The sequence below is a fragment of the Mustelus asterias genome, chromosome 21 (genome assembly GCF_964213995.1).
Source record: "Mustelus asterias chromosome 21, sMusAst1.hap1.1, whole genome shotgun sequence".
Taxonomy (NCBI): Eukaryota; Metazoa; Chordata; class Chondrichthyes; order Carcharhiniformes; family Triakidae; genus Mustelus; species Mustelus asterias.
In genome coordinates, this window is record NC_135821.1 from 66,504,299 (window position 1) to 66,523,344 (window position 19,046).

Below are 19,046 nucleotides of genomic sequence, written 5' to 3' on the forward strand. Positions count from 1 at the left end.
TGCTGTCGCACAAGAGGGATCGGTCTGTCCTTGTATATGAATCTCAAAATGTTAGCATGAAGGTACAGCAAGTAATTAGGAAGACCAATGGAATGTTGGGGTCTTTGTGTAAGGGAAATGGAGTATAAAAGTGGGGAAGTCTTGCTCCAGCTGTACAGGGCATTGGTGATGCCGCACCTAGAGTACTGGGTCTAGTCTGGGTCTCCATCCTTCAGGAAGATGTACTTGCATTGGAAACTTTTCAGACTGGACTGATACCTGGAGTGAAGGGCTGTCTTATGAGGAAAGGTTGAGCAGGCTGGGCCTATACATGTTGGAGTTTAAAAGAATGAGAGGTGATCTTATTGAAACATACAAGATCTTAAATGCTGAAAAGATCTTTCCCCTTGTGGGAGAATCCATCATTGAATATATTCAAGGCTGAGCTAGACAGATTTTTGATCTACAAGAGAGTCAAGGATTATGGCAGGAAAGTGGAGTTGAGGCCACAGTCTGATTAGCCATAATATTGAATGATGGAGTAGGCTTAATATGCCAAATAGTTCACTTCTGCTTCTGTGGCAAATAGCTAACATAATTCCAAAATTTAAGAAAGGGGACAGAATATGTCCAATGGTCAGTCACTTTAACAGTGGTTGTAGGAAAAATAAAGGCATTGATACGAAAGGTGAGAATTGAACAACATCTAGAAATGGTAGTAATGAAAAATCAGCATAGTTTTCAAAGGGAAAACTGTTTGACCAATCTTACTGAATTTTTTGAGACTGTAACAGAGTAAACAATGGTAAATGCAGCAGATGTAATTTAATTTATCTGGATTTTGAAAAGGCCTTCAATAAAATGCCGTATAATAGACTAATGAATAAGATCAGAGAACATTGAGTTGGGTAAGTGGTTGAGTGGATTCTGGCTTCAAGGCAGAGAGTGGGAGTAAAGATTAATTGTTTTGGAGTGGGAGATGGTGTTCCATGAGGATCAGTGCTGAGGCTACTGTTCACAATTTGCATTAACAGTTGGCTGGAATTCTCCGGCCATTCACGCCAGCGGGATTCTCTGGTCCCGCTGCAGTGTGCAGAGACTTGGCTGAGCGCCAAATTCTCCATCCTTGCTTGCGGCAGCGGAGCGTGAACTCTGACCGTAGACTAGGATGACAAACACAATTTCTAAATTTGTGGATGACATCAAATTGGGGAGTGTGTGGATATGGGCAATACTGAGGCTGACAACAAATTAGAGGAAGACATTACTAAATGTGCAGAGTGAACAAATAATTGATGAAGTTCCACACAAATAAATGTGAAGCAGTATATTTTAGTAGGAAGGATAGGGGTGTTACTTGTTGGAAGGTGCGAGTCTCGTTGGGGTAGAGAAACAAAGGGACCTTGGAGTACAAATATATCAAACACTAATGGTTGTGTCACAGGTTAAGCAAGTCCATTTAAACAAATCAAACCAAACAGCTCGAGGGATAGAGTTGAAAAGTATAGAAGTGATTGATGTTAGACCAGTATTGAAACTTGGTTGGATCACAATTTGAATACTGTGTGCAGTTCTGGTCGCCATATTATAGGAAGGATAGAGAGGCACTCTACAGGGTGGGTGCAGAGAAGGTTTACAGGAATAATGTCAGAAATGCATGGGTATAAATATCAGGACAGAATCAATAGGCAGCCTCTTTTTTTCTCTGGAACGAGCAGTGGGCGGTGGTGGGGAGAAGGGTGACCTAATAGAGGTCTTTAAAATTATAAAATATTTTGTTGGAGTGGATACAGAGATAGTGTTCCCTCCTGTGGGGAAGTGCATCGATATAAGATAAACATCAAGAAATCCAATAGGGAATTTTAAAGAAACCTGTTTACTCAGAGTGGTGAGAATGTGAATCATTATCACTGAGTGATTGGAAGCAAATATTATTTATGCATTTAAGGGGAAGCTAGACAAGGATCTGAGGAAGAAGAGTTGCACTGATTTGGACTAGTTGGGCCCAATGGCCTGTCTCTGTGCCATTTACCCTATGTAATCTTATGAATCCCAGCACCTGAATTCTTTGTAGCCACAATTTTGTGGCTGGTCCATTTAAGTTTCTGGTCAATGTTAACACCAAAGACGTTGATGTTGAGGGATTTGGTGATGATAGTGCTGTTGAATGTCATGGGTTGATGGTTAGGTTCTCTTCATTGGAGATGGTCATTGCCTGGCATTTGTGTGGTGTAAACTTAACCAAACCAACCCTGAATGTTGTCGAGATCTTGGCTTCTTGCAGAAAAGAATTGCCTCGTTATCTGAGGATTTAAAAATTCTACAAGAAACAATGAGGTAATTTGTTGTGGTGTTGGTTGGTGGCAAATAGAAGATAAATGAAATGCAAATATTTTAATTAACTTACAGTCTTTATTCTTTTGAATTTCCTGTATATTTGAACCTTCAGAACTAAGGATTTTGATTTGCAGTATATTTTCCTTTTTAAAAATATATGCTTGCATTCAGAATTTTATCATCATCCAGTCCCTTTAGCGAAACCAGAGATGTTTCAAAGCTTATCAGGCTTTTTAAAAAGAAAAATGCTTGAATGTGCTATAGGGGACGTTGGCGGCATGATGGCACAGTGGTTAGTACTGCTGCCTTATAGCACCAGGGACCCGGGTTTGATTCCCGGCTTGGGTCACCAACTGCGGAGTCTGCACGCTCTCCCCATGTCTGCGTGGGGTTTCGTCCCACAGTCTGAAAGACGTGCTGGTTAGGTACATTGGCCATGCTAAATTCTCCTCTGTACCCAAATGGGCACTGGAGTGTGGCGACTACGGGATTTTCACAGTAACTTCATTGCAGTGTTAATGTAAGCCTACTTGTGACACTAATAAATACATTTTAAAACTTTATAGAAATTAATCTTAAAAGGAGGGAGAAATATGTGTAGTTGGTTTATGTTTACCATGTCCCATCACTCTAGTTAAAACAGGTGTTGGAGGGCAAAGTTGCAATTACATGATAGGAAGACATATTATGTTTTTAAATGTTTTATGCTAAATATTCTTTCCTTATTTAGTGCTAGCATGTGAAGGGAGCTTTTTTTCCATATTTGCAAGATTAACATTTCCGTACACTGACCATTGATGTTTCCTCCCCCAGGCGCCTCAATGTACTGCTGTATTTTGCTACTAAATAATTGTATGATAAATAGTTAACAGTCTTAAGTGTTCAACAGATCACACATATTGTTAGCACTGAGTTACAATTTATTTTACTTTTTTGTAGTTACCATTTGTGTACTTTGGTCTGTAACTCCTGACATTCTTAAAATTAACCCATCATAATTTATACAGCAACTCAGATATTGTACAGCTCTAATCAAGTTGTTTTTTTCCCCATGATTGGCAGCAAATGCTGGTCTTGCCAGTCTTGTCCACATCCCAAGAATAAAAAAATACAAGTTCCACATCAACAAATATTTTTGTATTATATTTTTGCTGAAGTTTTATAGAATTGTAATAATTGTTGCTACAGGTTTTTATAATTGACTTTTTGGATACTTTAGAGTTTTATATAACACAAATAACTTTATTTCTTGCAGGGTTTGCTGGATAAATATCTAATACCAAATTCTACCAATTCAGAGAGCAAAGTCTTCTATCTTAAGATGAAAGGAGATTATTACCGATACCTTGCAGAAGTAGCTATAGCAGAAAGCAAAAAACGTAAGTTGCATATTTTCTGTGAACAATATGTAGAAGGTATTTGTGGTACTGTGTGTAAAATCACCAACATACTGTGGTGTAGAATGGTGGTCAAAAAGATTGTATTTATGTATTATTTAAATGCTGAGTTACTAATGTCATAACAAAGAACAATACAGCACAGGAACAGGCCCTTCGGCCCTCCATTCCCACTCCGTTCATATGGCTGTCTAGATAAGTCTTAAACGTTCCCAGTGTGTCCGCCTCCACCACCTTGCCTGGCAGCGCATTCCAGGCCCCCACCACCCTTTGTGTAAAATATGTCCGTCTGATATCTGTGTTAAACCTCCCCCCCCTTCACCTTGAACCTATGACCCCTCGTGAACGTCACCACCGACCTGGGGAAAAGCTTCCCACCGTTCACCCTATCTATGCCTTTCATAATTTTATACACCTCTATTAAGTCTCCCCTCATCCTCTGTCTTTCCAGGGAGAACAACCCCAGTTTACCCAATCTCTCCTCATAACTAAGCCCCTCCATACCAGGTTAACATCCTGGTAAACCTCCTCTGTACTCTCTCCAAAGCCTCCACGTCCTTCTGGTAGTGTGGCGACCAGAACTGGACGCAGTATTCCAGATGCGGCCGAACCAACGTTCTATACATCTGCAACATCAGACCCCAACTTTTATACTCTATGCCCCGTCCTATGAAGGCAAGCATGCCATATGCCTTCTTCACCGCCGCCTTCACCACCTTCTCCACCTGTGACGTCACTTTCAAGGATCTGTGGACTTGCACACCCAGGTCCCTCTGCGTATCTACACCCTTTATGGTTCTGCCATTTATCGTATAGCTCCTCCCTACATTATTTCTACCAAAATGCATCACTTCGCATTTATCAGGATTGAACTCCATCTGCCATTTCTTTGCCCAAATTTCCAGCCTATCTATATCCTTCTGTAGCTTCTGACAATGCTCCTCACTATCTGCAAGTCCTGCCAATTTTGTGTCGTCCGCAAACTTACTGATCACCCCAGTTACACCTTCTTCCAGATCATTTATATAAATCACAAACAGCAGAGGTCCCAATACAGAGCCCTGCGGAACACCACTAGTCACAGGCCTCCAGCCAGAAAAAGACCCTTCCACTACCACCCTCTGTCTTCTGTGACCAAGCCAGTTCTCCACCCATCTAGCCACCTCCCCCTTTATCCCATGAGATCCAACCTTTTTCACCAGCCTACCATGAGGGACTTTGTCAAACGCTTTACTAAAGTCCATATAGACGACATCCACGGCCCTTCCCTCGTCAACCATTTTGGTCACTTCTTCAAAAAACTCCACCAGGTTAGTGAGGCATGACCTCCCTCTCACAAAACCATGCTGACTATCGTTAATGAGTTTATTCCTTTCTAAATGCGCATACATCCTATCTCTAAGAATCTTCTCCAACAACTTCCCCACCACGGACGTCAAGCTCACCGGCCTATAATTACCCGGGTTATCCTTCCTACCCTTCTTAAATAACGGGACCACATTAGCTATCCTCCAATCCTCTGGGACCTCACCTGCGTCCAGTGACGAGACAAAGATTTGCGTCAGATTTGCGTCATATTGGTGTCAGTGGAGGAAGATCAAGTGTGGTGTATAAATCTTTGTGGTATTTTGACCATTCCTGTGAGCAGGGATGGTTGTGCCTTGAGGTTGCACCATCCACTGAATATGTCTTTTGATTATATATCTAACAGATAAAGGCAACTTCTGAGAAGAGGATTGTGAGAATGAGGCTACAATGGGATGGAAGCAATTGGTGTGTGACAGAGAGAGAGAAAGTGATTAAAATGACAGACAAGGAAATACTCATTAATAATTGAGGAGTTTTTTTATTCTAAGTGAGGACACTGCTGAAAGAGAGGATATTTTCAGTTTTTATTCTGTCTTGCTACAGAAACTGTTGAGAACTCCCAGTCATCATATCAAGAAGCATTTGATATCAGTAAGACGGACATGCAACCAACACAACCTATCCGATTAGGTCTTGCCCTGAACTTCTCAGTATTCTACTATGAAATTCTCAACTCTCCGGAGCAAGCCTGTGCACTGGCCAAGTCGGTAAGCAATAAAGACAGGGACAAACTTTCTTAAATATTCTTCCTAGTTATCTTTTGCGTTGGACATACTGTCTCTTTTGGTTGGGGTGGATAAATGTTTGATGAAATTGTCACATAATTTTGGAGAAGACTCTTTATAATTCTCTTTATAATAGCTCTTTATAATTTTCTTCCATCTTAAGCTGGCTCAGTAAATAATGAGAATATTTCCAATATGATTCAAATAGTCACTTGGTCGTCCAGAATTTGAGTGTTGCAAGAATAGCAAATTTCAAAGGGAACAATTTATACTGCCTGAGAAAAGATTACTGATTTTTTTCCTCATGCAGTGTAAATTGTTCCTTTTGAAATTCCTTGTGATTCTGTCCTTTGAGTGCAAGATGAAAAGCTTTGACAGCATTAGCATGTCTCTTTTTCAGTAAGGCTCAAATATGATTTATCTAAGAATGTCTACTGAGAAATGACAGGCATGTTTAACTCTCAGATTAACTTCAGGCAGATGATGACAGTTCGAGTTGTATTTTCACTTCTGAAAAATTGCCTACCTTTGCACTAACTTTAACCCTCTGTTATTGAAATGCTTATAACATCATTTCCATTGTCTCCAGACTTGACTAATATTATGTGTTATTTACCTTCCATAGACTCTACCTTGCAAACCTTGCTGCTTGAATGCTGTCCTGTGTTAAGTCCCACTTCCTCATTGTCTGTTCTTGTCAACCTATGTTGGCTCTCCACCTCCCAAAGTCTCGCATTTCGAACCCTTATTCTTGTCTTTAAATTTGTCAATAGTACTGCTTCGCCTTATCGCTGCAACTTGCTCCGTCTATTTATCTAAAATGGAACCATTGTTGTTACAATTTACCAATAACAATTTAGACTCTGACTCGAGTTGCGAGTAATATTTCTAAATTTGCAGACAATGCTAAATTGGGAGGTGTGGTGAATACGAAAGATTGACAGATTAGTAGAGGTGGTGGCGTAGCGGTGTTGTCACTGGACTAGTAATCCAGAGACCCCGGGTAATGCCTGGGGTTCAAAATCCACCACGGCAGATGACCATAATTGTGACCATGAAACCATTGTTGATTGTTGTAAAACCCCATCTGGTTTTTGTCCTTACCCAGTCTGGCCTTTGTGACTCCAGACCCATAGCAATGGGGTTGGCCCTTAACTGCCTTTGACCGAGCGAGCCACTCGGTTCAAGGGCAATTAGAGAGCGATGCCCACATCCCATGAAAGAATTTTTAAAATTGACAAATTAAAAGAAGACATTGAGGAACTTTGCAGAATGGGTATCTAATCGGCAAATTAATTTCAATATAGGTAAATGGTAGGCAAGGATATAGGAAGAATGAGGAAGCCACATGCTGCTTAGATCCATTGTGGTACAGGAATAAAGGGATCTAGAGTTACTGAAGGACAAATCACAAAAGTAGTAATACAGGTTAATAAGGCCATTAAAAAACAAAGCAAAACTAGCACTGAGGATTAATTCCAGAAGGTTGGAATTGAAAAGCAGGGAAGTCACGTTCAGCATGTATAGAATGTTTTGGAGTACTGTGCCCAGTTCTGGTCTCCATATTATAAAACTAATAGAGGCGTTGGAGAAGGTGGACATTAGATTCACAAGTATGATATTAGAGCTGAGGTGTTTTACAAATGAGATAAGACTGAATGTGCTGAGCTTCTGTTCTCTAGAAAAGAGAAGGCCAAGAATTGATGGAAGGAACCCATAGGACAGACGTAAAGACCACGTGTCCACTTTAGAAGCTTCAAGAAATCAGTCATAAATATAAGAAATCGAATAAAGAATTCAGGATAATAATTTTTATCCCAAAAGTGGTAAATGTACGGAGTGTGCTTTCAAAAAGAGCAGTTGAGGCAAATAGCATATATGCATTTGAGAATAAACCAGATATGCATATGAGGGGGAAAAGAATACAAGAGTAAATTGACACGGTTAGATGAAGTAGGAAAGGAGATCCATGTGCGGCATAAATGCTGGCATTGACCACTTATACCCTGTTTCTGTGCTGTAGACTTGATATAACCCGATTAAACTTTGGTATTAGGATTTTTTCTGAGTTGGTGTTATTAAAAGCCAGCTTTTCTTTTGCACGTAGTAGCTTGTTAATATCCACTTAACTAATATTTTAGCAATGTTGCAACTGTGGTGAATTATTTTGATTTGCCATTCGCTTGAACCTATTTAATGTTTTCTGGAACCTGTACAGGGATAACATTGTAATGGTGTTGAGATTGAATTCCAGACTACAGGTGAAAAGTCTTGGATTTTGGGGCATTTGCAAATTATATGTGCTAGTTTCCTTCCACCTCCATAGCATGCTGTTAAATCCATGGACCTTATCCGGTCATTTGGTTTCAATGCAGAATCTCCAGGGGATTGGTTAAATGAATTTCTTGCTATTTGTCCAGTTAAAATTTTAGATCTCTGGTTGAATTGACCACGTTGTAACGTTGGAGTGTAGAAAGGATTATGCTTCAAAGGTCTGGAATAGTTCCTTACCCCTCACTTCAGAAAAAAATAGCTGGTTTAAATTGGATCATTCTTTATTCCTTCCTCCTTCATAATCACTATTCAGTTTTATGATCAGTAGATTGTATTGAAATAATTGGGTGAAACAACTAATCTTCTAAGCATACAGTGCCTTCTGCTTATTGATTTTTTAAAAATCTTAAATCCTAGAATTGTTTATTGGGCTTAAAATTGGTATGTACCTAAATTTCAATATCTACATTTGCCCTATCCTTTGGTATCAAACCTGAAGAATAAGTATCAGAAGAGGCCGCCTGATTTTTTCCTGTGTAGTCAGATTGTCTGTGGGATCCGTTTTGAGAGAGAATAGAGGTAGAAAATATTGAAAACATACTTGAACAGGGAACAAAAATTTAGATAATTCATTTGTTTTGCTTACTTTGCTATTTTGTCCAATTCTATCATGGTTGATTTAGATCCTATATGGGGAAAATGGGTAAGTTGATCAAATAAAATACAGTTTAAAAAAATAAATAAATACAAGGTAGCAAAACGTCAAGCAAGTTGAGAAGCTTTCTATTTGTTTGTTTCCCTTTGGGTTGTAGATCTGTAGAATGGGCATCCTTTGATTATTATAGTCAATGCTACGTAATTCTTTCACAAAAAAGTGGATAAATACATGGCTAAGAGGAGATCCAAGATTATTAACGGTAGTTATAAAAATTGGTTAAATCCTATGATTTTCAGCTGTTAGCTATGGAAAAGATAACCACAAAAGTGTAAAAATGTAAGAAGGCACATGTCCTACAAATGCTTCATATTGAGTGAATTGCTGTTGAGTTGTAGTCATTATTATGCAACCGCTGACTTAGTTGTGTGTGAGATGGATTGAAAAAAATTCAGAGGATGTGACCATCGCTGGCAAGGTCAGCATTATTTGCCTTTGAGAAGGTAGCGATTAGCTGCTACCTTAAACCCCTACAATCATGTGGTGAAGGCAGAATAGAGTTCTAGGATTTTGACTCAGCGACGACAAAAACTGCGCTACATCTCCAAGTCAGGATGATATATTACTTGGAAGGAAACTTGGGTGGTGGTGTCCTCATGCATGCCTGCTGTCCGTCCTTGTTCAAGGCCATTGGTTTTGGAGTCACTGTCACAGAAGCTGTGGCAATTTCTACAGTGCATCCTAGGCTGTAGGATGTAGTGTCGCAGTAGTGACCTGCCTAACAACATGTTCTCTATTTCTCCATATCTTGTGGCTTTTTGCTTTCCTCTTTGCTCTAGGAACCTCCCATTTTCAATGAGCAGTATGGCTAGGAAATAATCCGTGAGGTGGTTTCCCATTAGCCTCCTCGTGTGTGTGATAATACATGTCCCCTTCCTAAAGGATCTTCACTGACCCTCCAGGTTTTAATTCTTTTACCTCTGGTTCAACTGTTGGCCATCTAGTGCCTTGAAAAGTTTTCCATTGACTTGAACAGAGATGTCCTTTGGTTAAAGATCTTTTCTGAAAGTTAAAGCGTCAACCAATGTAGCACTTTATTTTTGTACTGATGGCCTAGTTTCCAGTTTAAATCCAGGAGTGGGGTTTCAGCATATAATTTTCTGATTTTAAGCGAGTGCTGCCAGCTGAGCAAAATAATATTTGATGTTCTGGAATTTTATTGGGTTTTAATTACATAAGTAAATTCAAATTTACTAATGCTGATACAAAAGTAAGGTTTGTCGGTTTGGTGGGAGGATGGTTAGAAACATTTCAGTTTGTTCTTGATTTTGTCAGTTATATCCCTCGGGATAGGATAATTTATGGCAGCATAAGTTACACATGGCCTCTCAAAAAAGTGATAAAGAATCAAATGTCATTTTCTTGTATCACATTCCTGCCTCTTTTTTGTGATCACTTTCTGAATACCCTGTAGCCAGGAATATTTGGTTCCTCTGTGCACCATATCTCTGTTCTGTAATACTTCAATCTGATGCCACCCTCCTGCTAAATTTCTTATGAAAACATTGGCCCAGCTCTCTTTAAAGTGTAACCTATCCGATCTTGAACTGCTCCCAGTGCTCCAGGAATCGGAAGCCTGCCTCCTGCAGCATTTCTCCAGCTGCATCCTAACGTGCTTTATCCTACTATTTCTACAGTCACTTGTGTGTGACAGAGTAATCCAGTGATTGCCAGCCTTTGAGCTTCTGTTGTTTTAACCTGATCCCTTGCACCTGAACCCTTGACTGCAAGAATCGAGCCTTTTCCTTCCTTGATTATGATTTCTTCCGTAATATTTAAATCCAGTAATTTTCACCATGAAATAATTAATTGCAGAATTCCAGTGTTTTACATTGTGATATTTATTTTTTGGGTGCTTCCCAAAGCTTGCCATTCCACTCCAAAATGGCATATTTTTCATTGATAAAGTTGTAACGTTTTTGTTAAATTTTTGCAAGGATATTTTGAATTTCTGAAACTGATTTGTGGTGTTCAAAAATATCTTGTTCTCTGCTGTCTTCAGGCATTTGACGAAGCTATTGCAGAGCTGGATTCACTGAATGAAGACTCTTACAAAGATAGTACACTCATTATGCAACTACTCAGAGATAACCTGACGGTGAGTGAAATTACACAACACTGCAGCAACATTTCAAAGAGTGGGGCGCAATAAAATCCAGTATGTCTTTGACGACCAGTAAGACAGGTTCCTGGTTTTCAATATGATGGGTGATATTGTTAAGAATATGAATAAAATGTTTATTTTCAAACCATCCTAACGAATGAAAGTTCTCAAATGGGCTCTTATCCAAACTGATATAACATTTGCAGCTATTTGGGACATTGGACAGCTTCTGGGTGAATGCTACTAGTCAATCCTAGTGAGTTCTTGGTCAGCAATCTCATGCAAGCTGGGGATATACATGCATTTTAAGTGTTGTCTTAATGGGCAGCACAGTGGTTAGCACTGCTGCCTCACAGCACCAGGGACCCAGGTTCAATTTTGGCCATGGGTGACTGTCAGTGAAGTTTGTACTTTCTCCCGTGTCCAGGTGCTCCGGTTTCCTCTCTCAGTCCAAAGATGTGCGGGGTAGGTTGATAAATTTCCCCTTAATGTCAGGGCAGTAGCGGGGTAAATAAGTGGGGTTATAGGGATAGGGCCTGGGTGGGATTGTAGTCGGTGCAGACTCGATGGGCCAAGTGTCCACCACCTGTACTGTAGGGATTCTATCGTTCTTAAATTTTATCTTTTTTTTGGCCTGGTCCTACATATGAAGTGCAAATAACCCCTCTCAGGCATCGTGAACCACGGCAGAAATGCCTTTAACTGAACATTAGAAAAACCACAGAAAGAGGTATTTTTTTTAGCACCCATCAAAAACTTTACGTCTTCATGATTGACTCCATTTGCCTCTTGCCAGCTTGCCCTCATTGGACTGGAGTGCTTGCAAACTTGGGTTCTGTTTGACCCAAAGCTGGTTGTTTATCTCCTTCCTTGCATGTTTAAAAGATTTCTCCAAACCCTTCTCTTTGACCAAGCTTTCGATTACCTAGAACAAAGAAAAGTACAGCACAGGACTAGGCCCTTCGGCCCTCCAAGGCTGTGTCGATCATGATGCCCTAACTGAAGAAAAAACCTTCTGCCCGTACTCGGTCCATATCTCTCTATTCCCTCCCTATTCATGTACCCATCCAGATGCCTCTTAAATGTTGCTAATGTGCCTGCTTCCACCACCACCTCTGGCAGCGTGTTCCAGGTACCCACCACTCTCTCTGCGTGAAAACTTCCCTCGCTCATCTCCCTTAAACTTCCCCCTCTCACCTTGAACCTGTGCTCCCTTCTAATTGATACTTCCACCCTTGAAAAAAGCCTCTGACTATCCACCCTGTTTATACCCCATATAATTTTGTAGACCTCTATCAAATCTCCCCTCAGCCTCTGTCTTTCCAGTGAAAGACAAACCTAATTTATTCAGCCTCTCATAGCCATAACCCTTGAGACCAGGCAACATCCTCCTTTGCACTCTGTCCAAAGCTTTCACATCCTTCTGGTGGTGACCAGAACTGCACGCAATACTCCAAATGCGGCCTAACCAAGGTTTTACATAGCCCGCAATGTGATTTCCCAACTCTTGTACTCTCTGCCCCAGCTGACGAAGGCAAGCATGCTGTATGCGTTCTTAATCACCTTGGCCACCTGTGTTGTCACTTTCAGGGAACTGTGGATTTGCATGCCCAGATCCATCTGTGTGTTAACCTCTCTCAATCCTCCTGCTTCTTTTTCCTATGCGAGGCACCTTGATAATTTACTATGTTAATGGCACCTTACTAAAGCAAAAAGCATTGAACCCTAACTTCAGGTTTCCCAGCATTATATTTGGGGTGTATCCCAATGATGCACTGGGGAATCCTTCTAGGAAGTTCCCTCATAAGGGTTTAACCCACCCCCTCTGGTCTGGGACACGTATCTCCCTCACAAGTCTGCTTTTGCAGCCTTGGAAATATGTTTCCAGACAACTATAAAGAATATTTGGTCACTTGGGCCAAGTAGCACTTGATTTGAATTCTAGTTGTATACTTTATTGTCAGTTATTTTTTAAATGTAGGCTTAAAAGATTGTTCTTTTTATTTTGCAGTTATGGACATCAGATAATGCAGCAGATGACGCTGATGGTGGAGAAGGGGGAGAGAACTAATTGCACAGAGGGAGCTGCTGTCCAATCCTCTTTTACATGTCTTCATTCCTTAGTGTTCCACTGACAATTCCAAGAAAGGAATTTCTCAATCACCAATACTGAATAGATGCACATGTGAATGCCACAATTTAGCCTATGAAAATCTGCAGCTTGGAACAAATGCCATTCCTTAGCTTTCTTTTGCTAATTGTTCTGACTTTGTAGTGTGCAGTTGGGCACCTGCTACACAAACAGCAGAGATTAAATTTGCGGCGTATTTGTGAATAAGTTGATGTAGGTCCTTTTTGGTTTGCAAAGGAAGTTCATGATTGCCAAGAGCAGCTATTTTTAATGAATGGAGACTGGAAAATTACTAAAATCCAAAACACAGAATAGAAAGTGTTTGAATAGCACTTTATATATGGCCATTGATTCTTAAAGACTGTTGCTTGACATTTCAGGTTTAGTATGTGCATACTTTGATATACACCAAATGGTGTATGTCAGATATAAGCACATTGTTGCCCAAAAGTTGTGTATTCAGTTTTTAGTGTCATGGTCCTGAAGGTGGATCAATATTTATTAAAACGAGGTTTTTGGAGCTGCTTGGCAATCTAGCATTTTACGTTTTGTGTTCTGAGCTGGCCGATCAAGGTTCAAGTCCCAGGGCTTTCTGTTGCTCTGAACCCGTTGTATAATGAGTTTTCTCTATTGTTCAGATGCCTTGCTGGAACCCCATTATAGTCAAATTTTGTATTGCTTCTCATTCCTACTAAAAGGAAGTTGCATGGCAGCTACTAGTCTTGTTTTTGTTGGGTGGGATTGATGTGGGATGGTAGGGGCGGTGGAGAAATGAGGAACGTTTGTTTAAAAGCAAGTGTCAGCCAGACAGGATTCTAAATAACTCCACCCCTCTGCTCTTTGGTAATAACGGACCTTGTAATCCTAACTATGTAGGTTAGTGATCTTTCCTAACCCTGCTGAATCGATTTCTATTCTCATCTTTAAACCAGCCAAACTGTAAGATTTTCTCTTCCAATCCTACCAAATCAGTCAGTCACTCTTGTACTCCAGATTCATTCGTCAGTAAACTTGACCAGTTTAGGACTAGGAGGATAGACTAGATTGGAAAAAAATGTAAGAAAGAAATCCAGTTTCAGCTAGGTTAATGAAAGGGAGAAATTACTGTTGGTACAGAATACCTGACTGTCAATCTGTGGTGTTTTGGTAAAAATGCAAAATGTTAACTGAACCATTTCCTATAGCTTACTGTAGTTTGGTATATTTCTTATTGGCTCATGCAGTGTTAGATACTCTGTGCCCTTTATTTTAAGAAGTAACTTGTTTTATTAGTTATTGATTCAGTTCAAGATCTATGAAGTGCTGTGTTATTTTCTACTATGAAATATTTTTGAGGTGAAAACTGACAAAACAAATTGGACTAAAAGAACTTGAAGGGACCTATGGTATGTCAGGTTTAATCGTAGTTTTGTCATCGTGGAAATATTGGCAGTATTTAATCCAGCACTGCTGTGTTTTAATATATACATACATATGTATATGTACGTAAAATTTTAATGAAGGAATTACCCTATTTTGTTTTTAAAGTTTGAAGCTGGTAACAAAGTAATATGCAATGCAAATAAAACATTCTTCACAAATGGACCCAATTGATTCTGATATTCATTCTTGCTACTATTAACCTTTCTCATAGGCAGTTCTACCAAATAATAAATAATTTATTATGGTATGCTTCTACCACAGTTGTGATCTCTGTCTTGATCTGTAAAAGTCCAAAATAGTTTCTTCTTTCAGATAACAGGTTCCATCTCTTTATTCCAAACACAGATTTGGATAATAGTTGTGAGTAGATTGTAAGTAATGGGATTACGTACCAGTAGCAATGCCTCATAGAAACCCTACAGTGCAGAAGGGGGCCATTCAGCCCATTGAGTCTGCTCCGAAAACAATCCCACCTAGGCCCTATCCCCATGTATTTACCCTGCTAATCCCCCTGACACTTAAGGGGCAATTTAGCATGGCCTGTCAACCGAACCTGCACATCTTTGGATTGTGGGAGGAAACCGGAGCACCCACAGGAAACCCACGCAGATACGGGGAGAATGTGCAAACTCCACACACAAAGTCATTCGAGCCTGCAATTGAACCCAGGTCCCTGGCGCTGCAAGGCAGCAGTGCTAACCACCGTGCCAAACCTATTCTGGCTCATGAAGGATTCTGAAACCAAAGGTAAGGCATTAATAGACCAAGGTTTAAAAAAGTCTCTTTAGCAGAAAGTTGATAAACTATTGTGGAATATGACTTCCAAATCTATTTTAGTTGCATCCTAGGTTTGAAGTAGAGCTTGTAACAAAAACAGTTCCTGATGTTTAATTGAAAAAAAACAAAAGTGGTATTTGGGCTTGACCGCTTATTTGGAAATTATAGGGATCTTATCCAAGAGATAATTGTACAAGGGATAATTTGAGGTTTTTCTGTTGGGAGGGAGGAAATGAGAATTCTCCCGTTGTATTAACTCAGGGATGAATCTGCAAGGGTTCAGTTAAAACAGAGTATCTTCATTATTTCCATTTCCTCATTTTTCTTTCATTTGTAGGCATGTACAATAAATTACACAACTATTATTTTGCAAACCTATGTAGGCCAGACTCCAAGCACTTGTATTTTAATTTTGATTTATTATTGTCACATGTATAAATCCACAGTTAAAAGTATTGTCTCTTGTATGCTATACCGTACACAGGGAAAGAAAGGAGAAAGTGCAGAATGTAGTATTGCAATCATAGCTAGGGTGTAGAGAAAGATCATCAATGTCTGGCAGCAGGGAAGAAGCTGTTTTTGAGTGGGTTGGTACGTGTCCTCAGACTTTAGTATCTTTCTCCTGATGGAAGAAGGTGGAAGAGAGAATGTCCGGGGTGAGTGTGGTCCTTAATTATGCTGGCTGCTTTTCTGAGGCAGTGGGAAGTATAGACAATGTTAATGGATGGAAGGCTGGTTTGAGTGATGGACTGGGCTTTGTTCACAACCCTTTGCAGTTCCTTGTGGTCTTGGGCAGAGCAGGAGCCATACCAAGCTGTGACACAACCAGAAAGAATGTTTTCTATGCTGCATCTGTAAAAGTTTGAGAGTTGTAGTGGACATGTCAAATTTCCGTAGTCTCCTGAGAAAGTAGAGGTGTTGGTGGGCTTTCTTATCTATAGTGTCCGCTTGGAGGGACCAGGACAGGTTGTTGGTGATCTGGGCACCTAAAAGCTTGAAGCTCTCGACCATTTCTACTTCGTCCCTGTTGATGTAGACAGGGGCACGCCCTCCACTGCGCTTCCTGACTTTGAAGACTATCTCCTTCATGTTGTTGACATTGAGGGAGAGAATATTATTGCAGTTTGCCAGATTATCTCTCTTTCCTGTACTGTCTCGTCATTGTTTGAGATCTGACCCACAACAGTGGTGTCATCAGTAAACTTAAATCAAGTTGGAGGGGAATCTGGCCATACAGTCAGGCGTATAAGGCGTATAGTAGGGGGGCTGAGGACACAGCCTTGCAAAGCATTAGTGTTGAGGATGATTGTGGAGGTGTTGCCTATCCTTACTGACTGCTGTTTGTGGATTAGGAAGTCTAGGATCCAGTTGCAGAGGGAGGAGCTGAGCCCCAGGCCACAAAGTTTGGAGATGAGTCTCGTAGGAATAATGGTGTTAAAAGGCTGAGCTGTAGCCTATGAATAGGAGTCTGACATAGATGTCTTTGTTATCTAGGTGTTCCAGGGTTGAATGTAGGGCCAGGGAGATGGCATCTGCTGTGGACCTGTTGTGATAGGCAAACTGTAAGTGGATCCAGGCAGTCTGGGAGGCAAGAATTGACTTGTGCCATGACTAGCCTTTCGAAGCACTTCATAATGATGGATGTCAGAGCCACCTGACGATAGTCATTAAACCATTGATATAGTTCATGGCAGAGCATAGAAGCTATGCATTTTCCAACAATCTTGGTTCATCAAATTGTAGTCACATCTTTTTAAAAATCCATCAATCTCGGGGGAAATTTCTAGATATTACAAGATTTCTTTTGTTTGTTATATGGGGTGACGCAGACTTCAATGATGCAAGTCAAAAATCCCAAATGAAGAAATGGTTCAAGAAAGTCAAGGCAAAAAGTGTATACATCAGCAAATAATTATATTAACATAACATTTTAAAACATAACACAAGGGAAGAAAAGTGGCTACAAGATTAGATTGGTGAAGTTGGGGGTGTTCTTGGGAGCAAAGGAAGTTGAGAGAAGGTCTGATAGGTGTGCAAAATAAGACCGGTTTAGATAAGGTAGACGAGGATAAACTGTTCACATTAGTTGATGGTACAAGAACTAAGGGAACACATATTTTGGGCAAGGGATATGGGGGCGGTGGGGAATGTTGAGGAACTCGTATGCAGCAAATGGTAATGACCTGGAACTTGCTGCCTATGAGGATGATGGAACAGTGATTTAAAAGGTTATTGTGCGGGCACATGAGGGAAATGAACCTGGAGAGTTACAGGGATAAAATAGGGAAAGGGACAGACTTGGTTACTCTACAGAGCTGGCATAGACTGGATGGGCTAAATAGTCTCCTTTTGAGCTGTAATGACAGGGTCTGACTTTGAAAAAGATTACAACTACTTGAAAATTATCAATAGTCTCTCAAGCAGGGAGAGAAACAATAGTGTCACCTACAGGTTAGTTGTGAACATATCAACACTTTCTAGAAACATACCGCAGTGAAATCATTACACAACTCCAATTTGATGGGCCTGAATATACTTTGTTGCCCTTTGCAACTAAAATGAACTGTTTCTGCTTCAGAATACTAAGCAAAGCCCTTATCTGAAATTCAAAATAAATATCTTAAGCTTTGGTAACTTCAGAAACAAGTTTTTACACTGTTCTAATTGCCAAATATGGCCTACATAAAGAATCTAGAGTCTCAATTTCTAAACGGTGACAGCTCATATCAGTGGAGTTATATTTGTGCAGGATGGGGGGACATTCTAGTTTTTTCTCAGAGTGGGGGCTGTTCCTGAGAACTGGTAGAACTTGTTCCATCGGGGCCGATGAGTTTAGCAGCAAAGCTAACATTTATACTTGTTTTTTTTTGTAATGGAAGTTTACATAGAGACATGTTTTTAAAGAATGAAGAATAGTTCTATTAAAATTTGAGTATTAAACAAAAAAAATGCAACATGGTATTGTGGTTCTTTTGGATCATGAGGCATAGATTTCTCTACTGCTTTCTGCAGCCTGGTACAACAAAATAACATTTTGAGGTACAATCCCAATGTGGACAAAAGACTCACTAGTCAAGCATATGTGGTGAATGCACTGTTCCCTGATATGCTACAGTAGATCTGGTGTGTTCTATAACCACCAACTTCCAGCACTCGGACCTCTTTCTGATAATCCCTGGGAAATGATCCTTGTCCGGCAGCTGGCTGAGGGTGAGGAATTCCAGAAGGAATGTCCATTCTTCCAGCCTATATTAATCACAGGAACATTCCTTTGAATGACAAATGGTAAAAGGTACAAACCTTTCAAATAAAATGCAAAAAAAAATACATCTGTATAAAAGGAAAACCAAAAGGAAGTTTGGAAGGTAAGGAGAAAACTGGCAAGGCAGAGGGTTAAAGAACATAGAAATGTAGGAATGGAAGTAGGCCATTCAGCCCCTTGAACCCACTCTGCCATTCAATAAGATCATGGCTGATCTGTGGCCTAACTCCATGTACCTGCCCTAGGCCCATATCCCTTGAGACCCCTGCTCAATAAAAAATTGTCTATCTCAGACTTAAACCAAACAATGGAACCGCATCCACCGCCATTTGAGGAAGAGCGTTCCAAACCTCCCCCATTCTCTGCATGGAGAAGTGTCTTCTAACATTTCTCCATTGGTCCTCATTTTTAAATTATGGCTCCTGATTCTCGTGTCTTCAACTATTGGAAACAGTTTATCCTTATCCACCCTGTCCTTTCCTGTAAATATTTTGTAGACTTCTATCAGAAGAAGGAATGACCTCCTCCTGTACTGTAATTTTTAATGTTCCTATA

At 40.2% G+C, this 19,046-nt stretch overlaps 1 protein-coding gene across 1 annotated transcript in view; it reads left to right on the forward strand.

The window, feature by feature from the left end:
- LOC144509368 (14-3-3 protein beta/alpha-1-like) overlaps positions 1 to 14,614 on the forward strand; it is a 34,526-nt gene extending 19,912 nt beyond the window's left edge. Inside the window, exons 2-5 of the mRNA XM_078238101.1 lie at positions 3,572 to 3,695; positions 5,625 to 5,788; positions 10,798 to 10,893; positions 12,911 to 14,614. Coding sequence (XP_078094227.1) covers positions 3,572 to 3,695; positions 5,625 to 5,788; positions 10,798 to 10,893; positions 12,911 to 12,970 — 444 coding nt within the window. The 3' untranslated portion in view covers positions 12,971 to 14,614. The remainder of the gene's footprint in view (positions 1 to 3,571; positions 3,696 to 5,624; positions 5,789 to 10,797; positions 10,894 to 12,910) is intronic.
- Positions 14,615 to 19,046: the final 4,432 nt, after the last annotated feature.